General features: G+C 61.3%; 1 protein-coding gene across 2 annotated transcripts in view; it reads left to right on the forward strand.

Moving 5' to 3' along the window:
- CELSR1 (cadherin EGF LAG seven-pass G-type receptor 1) overlaps nt 1–10,652 on the forward strand; it is a 190,015-nt gene that overhangs the window by 177,335 nt on the left and 2,028 nt on the right. For both annotated transcript variants that reach the window (XM_077949321.1, XM_077949322.1), the window contains exons 25-34: nt 898–1,072; nt 4,118–4,230; nt 4,676–4,755; nt 6,086–6,212; nt 6,818–6,943; nt 7,452–7,546; nt 8,229–8,332; nt 8,537–8,686; nt 9,187–9,411; nt 9,666–9,921. In XM_077949321.1, coding sequence (XP_077805447.1) covers nt 898–1,072; nt 4,118–4,230; nt 4,676–4,755; nt 6,086–6,212; nt 6,818–6,943; nt 7,452–7,546; nt 8,229–8,332; nt 8,537–8,686; nt 9,187–9,411; nt 9,666–9,921 — 1,451 coding nt within the window. The remainder of the gene's footprint in view (nt 1–897; nt 1,073–4,117; nt 4,231–4,675; nt 4,756–6,085; nt 6,213–6,817; nt 6,944–7,451; nt 7,547–8,228; nt 8,333–8,536; nt 8,687–9,186; nt 9,412–9,665; nt 9,922–10,652) is intronic.

A 10,652-nucleotide genomic window follows, 5' to 3' on the forward strand; every position in this document is an offset into this window, starting at 1 on the left:
GAGCCTGCGTTCTCTGCTTTGGTTCCTGCTCTGTTCTGAAGCTGACAGATATGATGCTGACTTGGGGCCCTTCCCACCTCAGGGGCATTGTTTGTGGAGGGTGGCTGGCCCTTTGAGGCTGATGTGGCAACAGGGGCACCCTTGGGTTGCCATGACCCGGTGCCTGAGCAAAGTGGCCTTCAGCCTGGGGTTGAGATGGGGGCCCTCCTTCTCCTCCTAAGCTTTTGTGTCTGTTAAAAGCTGTCTTCCTGGGACCCCCTGGTAGGGTGGACTGATGGGATGGTTACTGAGGATTAGACAGTGTGTCCAGAGCAGGCCGGCTGGGAGTGGGGTCGGGGTGGGACCCTCCCAGTGTTCCCAGTGTTCCCAGTGTTCCCATCGTTCCCATCTCCCTCTCTCCCCCATCTCCCATTTGGCTGGTTCAGCCTCCGGGGACCTGGAGGGGAGCCTGCCATCCTCTCCCAGCCGGCGGCAGCTTTGGGAGCACTGACTGGGGCAGCCTCTCCCAGAGCACTGAGTGCAAAGCTGCCCCTCAGCCCTTCTAGAGCACTGGGTGTGAAGCTGCCCCGGGGCCACATCTTCAAGTGCAGTTCCGGGGCATGTGGGACTGGGTTTGTGTTTGTGGCCTCGGAGGCTGGTCTCTCTGTCATTCTCATGCCGCTTTCTGTGTCCAGACAGGCAGGGCTCGCTCACCTGCTGGCTCAGCTGCCCCGTGATGTTGATTTTCAATTCCTGGCTCTCAGCCATTGGCCAGACACGTAGCCCTGCTCAGCTGAGGACAGACACGTAGGGTGGTCCGAATTGTTAGCTCTCCCACCCCCCACCCCTCACTCATGCCTGTTTGGCCTCAGCCTGGGATGCAGGGGCCCTTGCTGAGTCCGGCCCCTCCCTGCGCAGTTCCTGTGCACGGTGGTCGCCATCCTCCTCCACTACATCTACATGAGCACCTTTGCCTGGACCCTCGTGGAGAGCCTGCATGTCTACCGCATGCTGACTGAGGCACGCAACATCGACACGGGGCCCATGCGGTTCTACTACGTCGTGGGCTGGGGCATCCCGGCCATTGTCACAGGTGAGGATGCACAGAGTGGAGTGCATAAAAACACAGATTTCCAAAAGACCCAGCTGTGCAGGAGAGCTGTCCTCCTTTCTCTTCCCTGCCCAGCCCCAATGCTTGTCCAGCCCCCAGCAGAGGAGGCCCTGGCCCTGCATACTTGTCTGCACGCACAGGGGCAATTGCAGACACCTGGGGCAACGTCTTCTGTAAGGTGTGAGCTCCTTGAGAGCTGGGTCCAGGTCTGTTCAGGGTTATTTCTGCAGCACCTAACAGACAAAAGTTCCACGTCTGTGCACGGGAGGGATGGAGGGAAGAGCAAGTGAGTGCATGAGTGGGCAGGTGGATGGATGGGGGGGTGAGTGAGAGGATGAATGGAATGGATGGGTAGGGGGTGAGTAGATGGATGGATGGATGGGGGGTGAGTGGCTGGATGGATTGGGGGTAAGTGAGTGGCTGAATGGATGGCGGGTGAGTGAGTGGCTGGATGGATGGGGGGTGAATGGATGAATGGATGGGGGGGTGAGTGAGTGGATGGATGGATGAGTGAGTGGATGGATAGATGGGGTGAGTGAGTGGATGGATGGATGGATGGATGGGTGAGTGAGTGGATGGATGGATGGATGGGTGAGTGAGTGGATGGATGGATGGGGGGGTGAATGGATGAATGGATTGGGGGGTGAGTGAGTGGATGGATGGGTGAGTCAGTGGATGGATGGATGGAGGGTGAGTGAGTGTGGATGGATGGATGAGTGAGTGGATGGATAGATGGGGTGAGTGAGTGGATGGATGGATGGATGGATGGGTGAGTGAGTGGATAGATGGATGGGTGAGTGGATGGATAGATGAGGAGTGAGTAGATGGATAGATGGATGGGGGTGAGTGAGAGGATGGATGGATGGGTGGAGGGGTGAGTGAGTGGATGAATGGATGGATGGGGTGAGTGGATGGATGGGTAGAGGGGTGAATGAGTGGATAGATGGATGGGGTGAGTGGATGGATGGGTGGATGGAGGGGGTGAGTGGATGGATGAATGGATTGGGGTGAGTGAGTAGATGGGTGGATGGGTGGGGTTTGAGTGAGTGGGTAGATGATGGATGGTTAGGGGTGAGTGGGTGGATGGAGGAATGAGTGAGTGAGCAGATGGATGGGTGGGTGGGTGGATGGAGGGATGGAGAAATAGGTGGATGGATGGATTGCATAAGTGAGTGAATGGATAGGTAGATGGATGGAGGGATGGAGAGGTGAGTGAGTGGATGAGTGGATGGATAGATGGGATAAGTGAGTGGATGAATAGGATGGATGGAGGGATGGATGAAATAGGTGGGTGGATGGATGGGTAGCTAATGGATGACAATGAAATTAAGTGGCTGGGTGGGTGCAGTGCGTGGATGTGATGAGTGAGTGGATGGATGAATGAATAGTGAATCAGTGAGTAGAACAAACAGTACTTCCTCAGTACACATTTTGCTAAAAATCAAAGTCAGTTTGCTCCCTACTGAGAAAGATCCACCTTTATTCACAAGAAGAAGAACCCCTTTTCCTGGGTAATCCCTGGGTTCTGGGGATTAGACGCAGTCTGAGGCCAGAGTCATTGGGGTGGGGGGAGTTGCCCCCAGGGCAGCACCCAGCAGCCACCCTGGGGCCAGTGCCATGGTCACTTGCTGGACTGTCCTGGTCTCCACAGCGATGTCACTGACTAGCCTCCAACTAGGCAGGCTTCTGGCTAGGGTGTTCCGATGTGACTGATCTCCCTTACTCCAAGGGACCCTGAAGAACATTTTCACCTCCCCCCAGGGCCGCTGAGGTGGGGGCAGGTTGGGCGAGTAGCAGCTGCCACTTCCTGACGTGACAGGCCATACCTGCCTAGATTAGGTGCTTACTGTGAGAGACGCTGAGATGAAGAATGTGGCCTAGAAAGGGGCTCGTATGGCTTTGTGTCAAAGCTGCCTCGATGCCCAGGCAGAGCAGGTCTCTGCAATGCCTCTGCCCTTTGGATTCTAAGTCCAGATAGCTCACGTTTCCTACTTGCTTTAAAAACAGGTTTTGGTTTGGTTTGTGGTGTTTAACACTTAGGTCTGTCTCGCACAAGATCTTAAAACAACTCCCGGGGAGCCTCAGACTGAGCTGCAGACGCTGGTCAGTGGCCGCTGCCTCGCCCGGCCATCTGGGGCTTCCCTGACTGTCCTGGGTGGTCCTGGTTAACTGGCTCCTCCAAAGGACAGTGGGAAGTCCTGGAGGGTGTTAAGCAGCAGGGAGCCGGGATCTTTTAAATATTTAAGGAGAATGGGGAGGAGCATAGCCTAGGCCAGGGTGGGGCGAGGGGCACAGAAAGACCAGGTCACACCTGCTGGTTGCTTCTGTCCCAAGTGTCACCTTGATGCTCTGCATGGACAGGTGGATCTGGCTTGTCACACGATGGTTAGGAGTGGCAACTCCTATTTAAACAGGCAGCTCACATAGCAAGCCCAGTGCTGAGGCAGTTTCGGGGGTGTGTGTGGTGTACACATGTGTATGGTATGTATATCTGTGATGCATGTCTGCACACTGTGTGTGTGCATGCATGTGTATAGGGTATGTACGTGTGTATGGCATGTGCACATGGTTGGATGTGGTAAGGGGGCGTATGCGTCCCCCACCCGCTCACATATGGCCCCCGTATGTGATGCCGTCCTCCATCTGTTTTGGGGCCTCATCCCTTGCACCTTGGGTCCATCACAGCCTTCTGACCTCTACATGTCCCAGCTGGCAGGGCCCTCCCAAGCACCGTCTGCCTTCATGATCCCTCCTGCACCATCTCATTGCCACCCTCCAGGGTCTCTGGTCTTCCTCAGCAGCCCCCGGCCCAGATAGGCCTCTGCCACCTGGGCTGGTGAGCCTGAGACCCCACACGGAGAGACTGTGCTCAGAGGGTCCCTGGGCTGGCTCCCCAAACTCCTTGCTCTTTCCTCTAAGAAGGGACATGCTGAGTCCCCCATTTCACCCCACCCTGGCTGGTCCTTGGCACGGGGTGGCCACTGGGCACGCGGCCCTCACCCTTCCCTTCCTCCCCGCTGTGTTCAGGACTGGCGGTCGGCCTGGACCCCCAGGGCTACGGAAACCCGGACTTCTGCTGGCTGTCCCTGCAAGACACGCTGATTTGGAGCTTTGCGGGGCCCATCGGAGCCGTTATAATTGTGAGTGTGGGGCCTTCACGGAGTCCGGGTGCTCCGAGCATGCGTCAGCTGGAAGGACTGCTCTGGGCTGGCTGGGGCCGCCAACTCCTCTGAGCAGCCAAAGCGGGGCAGGAAGGGCCATCTTGTGACAGCAAAGCCACCAGGCCCCTCCCCAACCTCGCCCTCTGATCGTGGGTTCGGGTCTCGCGTCGTGTCCACAGGAGACCGTCTGCGTCCAGCACCCAGGAGGGTCCTGCACAGGCAGGCTGGGTGTGGTGGGCCCTGTGGGGCAGTGGGTGGACAGCTGTGCTTGGTCCCACAGGCCAGGGCTTGGGTCCTCCTCACCCAGACACCCCTTCCTGAGATGCAGGGCAAAGGGCTTCAGGTGCTTTTGGCAGTTGAAGGTCTGCAGTGACAAGACTGAAGAGTCTGCCACCTGACATCGATCGGCTTGTTTTGTTTTCAGATCAACACAGTCACTTCTGTCCTATCTGCAAAGGTTTCCTGCCAAAGAAAACACCATTATTATGGGAAAAAAGGGATCGTGTAAGTGGGGCAGAACCTGACCGGCCAGCCATGTCAGCTGGGCCCTGAGACCCCGATGTCCAGTCTCTGTGGGGTGGGGCCCCACGAGGGCATGTGGGCCTCATGGAGGAGGGCTGGGGGCAGCTGGGTGAGCACCAGGGTTTCCCACGTTGTATCTGCAGGGGCTGGGGGAGGTTAGCTGAGGGGAATTGGGGGAGGTTAGCTGAGGGGAGGGGAGTTGGGGGAGGTTAGCTGAGGGGAGGGAGCTGGCAGCCAACCCTGGGCCTCAGGCCCTCCCGCCTGGCACGGAAGCATTGGGCTGCCTGGAATCACCAGGGTGGAGATGGGTGGGGTGGGGGAGATGGAACTTTCTGGTGGGTGATGAGGGTGTTGCTGGGGCCACTGGAGTGGAGGCCCCCCCCCCAGCCCCACCATCAGAGGGTGCAGCGGAACAGGGGCCCAGCACGGAGGGAACCTCCAGTGTTCTAGGGAGGAGAGGGAACCTATGAGGCCCCCAAAGGAGCAGGTGGCACTGTGAGAAGACTCAGCACAGCGTTCAGGAGCCATGACAGGGTCAGGAGGGGATGACGGGGGCATCTGTCAGACAACCAGGTGGCCCCTGGTGACCTGGCAGCTGCTGGTGACCTGACAGCTGCTGGTGACCTGACAGATGGGACTGAGCCAGGGATGGGCGAAGGGAGAATGCTTGCATGGGGGCTGGGTTGCCAGGAGGAGTGTGAGGCTCCCGGCCCAGGAGGGTGGAGAGGGAGGGGTGGTGAGTGGCCTGGAAGGCCAGATGTGGGGATTACATGGGGGGTCTGGGGCCTTGTCAGTTCCTTATCTTTAGTGCCATCCCTGACCTGTGGACCTGCGGGCTCTGTCACCCTGATTCACTCCATCCCCTCTGAACCCTGGGAGGGGATGCGCCTTTGCCTTCCCCTTTTACAGATGGGGAGACTGAGGCAGAGCTCAGGAAGCTGCTTGCAGTGTCACAGCTCATCAAGGGCAGGCCCTGGGCTCTTCCTCTCGCCTCTCCACAGGTGTCTCACAGGAGCTAGTGCAGCCATGGGCGTGGCTCAGGGCCCCTGGCCTGGTGTAGTCGTCATGGCTCCTGTTTTGTCATTTATTTGCTTCCTAATTTGTTCCACCACCATCCCCACTAACACAAGCTCTGTCTGGTTCCCGGATGAGTCCGTTCCTGGCTACGGGGGAGGAAGGGAGCAAGGTGGATGATGGCTGGGTGGACAGGCGGATGGACAGATGGGCGGACGCGCGAGAGGGAGGGAGGGAGGGAGGGAGGAAGGGAGCAGGTGGTGGCGGTGGGCACAGGCCTGATCCTGCTCTCCCGCAGCTCCCTGCTGAGGACCGCCTTCCTCCTGCTGCTGCTCATCAGCGCCACCTGGCTGCTGGGGCTGCTGGCTGTGAACCTCGATGCACTGAGCTTCCACTACCTCTTTGCCATCTTCAGTGGCTTACAGGTAGGTGGCGGCTGAGTTGCCTGCGGGGCTGCCGCCTGGCCGCCGTGGCACCGTTGCTGTGATGCAAGGCAGTGGAGGCCTGCGGTCTCAAACCAGCCCTGCCTGGGCCTCATGTGGTATCCTCCTGTGGCTGCAAGGACTTAGCCCCTTTTGCAACCAGCACAGGGCCTGGTGCCTCCTCCCCACTGTGTTTGGGGACGATGACCCCAGTGCCAGGCCAGCACAAGTCCACTTGTGTCTCCAGGGATCACAAGTGGCCATTTCTGGTCATACTAAGGGCTGGCCAGCAAGTGGACTTACGACACAGCGGGGACACCAGAGGGCCCCGAGGGCTGTGGAAGGAGTGCCCAGAAGACTCTGGTCTGAGCTGGGGCCTTCAATGCCTCCAGCACGCCGGGGGCCCAGCCCAGGCATCTCAGTTTCTGAGCTCCCCAACCTGCCCCCGAGAAAGCAGCAGTCCCTGAGGAGGGGAGGCCTGGCTGTGTCCTGGGCCCCGCGGCCTGGCAGTGTGCACTCGAGGCTGTGTGCGCATCTGTGCTGGGGCGCCTAAGGGCAGGTGCCTAGGGAGGCAGCAGCAGGTGCTGACCCCGCCTTCCTCCCTCCAGGGCCCCTTCGTCCTCCTCTTCCACTGCGTGCTTAACCAGGAGGTCCGGAAGCACCTGAAGGGTGTGCTCGGCGGGAGGAAGCTACACCTGGAGGACTCCACCACCACCAGGGCCACCCTGTTGACGGTAAGAGGCACCCGGGACACCGCGGGACTGGAAGCTGGGCGGCATCTTGAGTGGTGAGGAAGGAGTATCGCGCGTCAGCCCCAGCCCCGCAGCCTGTGTGCCCCTCATGGTGGGGATAGCAGAGCCACCCACGGAGCACGGTATGGCTGCCAGCATCAGAACCAGAGAGTGGTAGAATCGGCCAGATGGGGCCTCGGTCGCGTCCTAGCCCTGCTTTTCCAGGCCTTAGAAAGAGGGTCCCAGGACCACCAAGGACCCTGACCAGAAGCAGTGGCTGTAGGGAGGGCAGCAACCCTGACCACAGTGTGGGCCAGGATGCGCTTCCTTCAGCTGCCAGGAGGCTCTTGTTTGCAGTGAGGGTTGACTGGGGCTGGCTCCTCCTGTGTGCTGGGGAGGGGCCCAGCCAGGGTGTGGGTGTGGGGGGGTTGCCGTGGGGACAGAGTCATCCCCCGTGGTGGTCATGTGGTGGCCTCCACCCGGCAGTGACCAGCCCTTCGCCTCCCCCTAGCGCTCCCTCAACTGCAACACCACCTTCGGCGACGGGCCCGACATGCTGCGCACGGACCTGGGCGAGTCCACCGCCTCGCTGGATAGCACTGTCAGGTCAGGCTGCAGATCCAGGTTCGGGGAGGTAGCTCTCGAGCTCCCTCAGGCTTTGGCGCCACCCCCATCTATGTCCTGCCATTCAACCAACATCACATTTCCCCCACCACCTTCCCCCCGCCAACCTTCTCCCCCCGCCGGCCTTCTCCCCCCGCCGGCCTTCTCCCCCCGCCGGCCTTCTCCCCCCGCCGGCCTTCTCCCCCCGCCGGCCTTCTCCCCCCGCCGGCCTTCTCCCCCCGCCGGCCTTCTCCCCCCGCCGGCCTTCTCCCCCCGCCGGCCTTCTCCCCCCGCCGGCCTTCTCCCCCCGCCGGCCTTCTCCCCCCGCCGGCCTTCTCCCCCCGCCGGCCTTCTCCCCCCGCCGGCCTTCTCCCCCCGCCGGCCCTCCCCCCGCCGGCCTTCTCCCCCCGCCGGCCTTCTCCCCCCGCCGGCCTTCTCCCCCCGCCGACCTTCTCCCCCGCCGACCTTCTCCCCCACAACCTTTCCCCCACCGCCTTCCCCCCGCCAACCTTCTCCCCCGCAACCTTTCCCCTACCACCTTCCCCCACACACTGGGAGCCTCTTTTGTCTGTGCTCTTGATGGTAACACAGAAGGGTGGGGACAGAGAATCTTCCGGAGAACTTTCCAGCACTTCCTGTCCCCTGAGGGATGATACTGAGCCCCACCTTTCCCCGGCCTCTCTAGGGATGAAGGAGTCCAGAAGCTCAGCGTGTCCTCTGGGCTGGTGCGGGGCAGCCACGGAGAGCCAGACGCATCCTTCGTGCCCAGGAGCTCCAAGGACCCCCCTGGTATGGCTTCCCCGGAGGGGGAGGATCCCCGGGGTGGTTTTCCCCACATCCTTTTGGTCACTGGAGACTCCGCCCCTGAAGAAGCACTAGCAGCCTCGCCATGCACAGTGTCAGCATGCCAGGGGCCCAGTGGCTCTACCTGGCCTCGGTGGGACCCCTGCACCTCCCAGGGCCTGAGCCTCCCTGTTCCTTGCTCATCCATAGGCCATGATTCCGACTCAGATAGCGAGCTGTCCCTGGATGAGCAGAGCAGCTCTTATGCCTCCTCACACTCGTCAGACAGCGAGGACGACGGGGTGGGGGCTGAGGAAAAATGGGACCCGACCAGGGGCGCCATCCATAGCACCCCTAAAGGTGAGCGTGTGGGGCACACTGGGCCAGGCTGGGCTGTGGACAGCAGGCTTGGGGCAGGTCTTGGCCATGGCTGGGTCCCTTCCTCCCAAGATATGCCCAGCAGCACTGCAGCCACATGAAAGGACAGCCTGGGGTAGGGGGGACTCTGGCTGGGTTCCCCCACAGCCTCTGCTCCTCCATGCCAATCCCTGGAGCAGAGGCAGGAAATCTCGGGGGTTCTCTGTGGACCATCACTGCAAGGTCCAGGTGAGGCTGCCGGGGGTGGATAGCCATGTGTGGTTACTGGTACAGATGCAGCGGGGGATCCCAGCAAGGGCCCTGCTGCCAGGACTCTCCCTCCTGGGCCTCAGTTTCCCCACCTTTAGGGTTCAGCCCTACCAGGCCTACAGGTTGGGGAGAGGTGGGTCAGAGCCACCCGGGACCTGCCAGAGCCATGGCTCTCAGGGGCGCAGCTCGAGTGGCAGTGCTGCTGTCTGCTGAGCACCGCTCTCATGCCTCAGGGGATGCCGTGGCCAACCACATTCTGGCCACCTGGCCTGACCAGAGCCTGGCTGAGAGTGACAGTGAGGACCCAGGCGGCCAGCCCCGCCTGAAGGTGGAGACCAAGGTCAGCGTGGAGCTGCACCGCGAGGAGCAGGGCAGTCACCGTGGAGAGAATCCCCCAGACCGGGAGAGCGGGGGCACGGCCAGGCCTGCTAGCTGCCAGCCTCCAGAGCAGAGGAAAGGTGCCTGGGGAAGCCGGGGCTGCAGTGAAAGGCTGGAGGACCCAGAAGGGCCAGTCCCTGGTTCAGAGGTGGGGGTGGGGCTGGTGGGGCAGGTCAGGGCCTGGGCAGAACAGACGTGGCCTTCCGGCCTAGCCCTGGGACCTGGGAATCCAGGAGGAAGGACAGGGGCTGAGGCTGGCTCCGATGCACGCAGCCCAGCAGCTGTCCCTGGCAGCATCACCCGGATGTGACCTTGTTGCGCCTCCTCCTCCCAGGCATCTTGAAAAATAAAGTCACCTACCCACCGCCGCTGATGCTGACAGAGCAGACGCTGAAGGGCCGGCTCCGGGAGAAGCTGGCCGACTGTGAGCAGAGCCCCACATCCTCGTGCACGTCCTCCCTGGGCTCTGGCGGCCCCGACTGCGCCATCACCGTCAAGAACCCCGGGAGGGAGCCGGGGCGTGAGCACCTCAACGGGGTGGCCATGAACGTGCGCACCGGGAGCGTCCAGGCCGACGGCTCAGACTCCGAGTGAGTAGCCCGGGCCTTCAGAGCGGTGGTCACCCACTTCCCCCTTGTCCTGAGTCAGGAGAGAAAGGGGGCAGCGGTCAGGGACCTGGCACCCATCTCACCTGGAGCCCTGAGTGCAGAGGAAGCCCAGGCAGGGATGCGGGGTTGTAGGGGGGCGTGCTGCAGCTGAGGTCAGGGGGATCCCCCGGAGATGAGCAGACCCCCCTATCCTGGGGGCACGTCTCAGGCCTCTGGGACTCTGAAGCCCTGGCCAGCCCCGAAATGCTAGGACCTAAAGTGCTGGGCTCTGCATTTGATCAGCACTGTCTCCGCTCTGGACCACTGCCACCCACCTTGCAACTAAGGATACTGAGGGTCCCGGAATGCCCGGGGTGAAGGGGGCGGGCTGGAGCTGGGGTCCTGGCCCCTCCTCCCTCCTTCCAAACTTACAAGGGAGAAGCCAGGTCTTCAGGATGCCCCTCCCAAAAGTCACCGTAGAGATGGCCGGTTTCTAACGCTGATTCCTTGTGCTCTGCTGAGAGACCGGCAGCAGAGAAGCCCATGGGCTAGTCCTGGTCCCCTCTCCTGCCTCCCAAAGGCAGCAACATCCAACATGAGCTTGCCCTCCCTGGAGCCCCTAGACGCCCCCTCTACCCTGATGGGGGGATCCTGCCCCTGTGTGACCTTGGGCCCCACCCAGCCACTACCCTCACTGACCCTTCACCTGCTTGATGGCTTCTTCCCATGCGCAG

Source organism: Macaca mulatta, chromosome 10 (assembly GCF_049350105.2).
Source record: "Macaca mulatta isolate MMU2019108-1 chromosome 10, T2T-MMU8v2.0, whole genome shotgun sequence".
Taxonomy (NCBI): Eukaryota; Metazoa; Chordata; class Mammalia; order Primates; family Cercopithecidae; genus Macaca; species Macaca mulatta.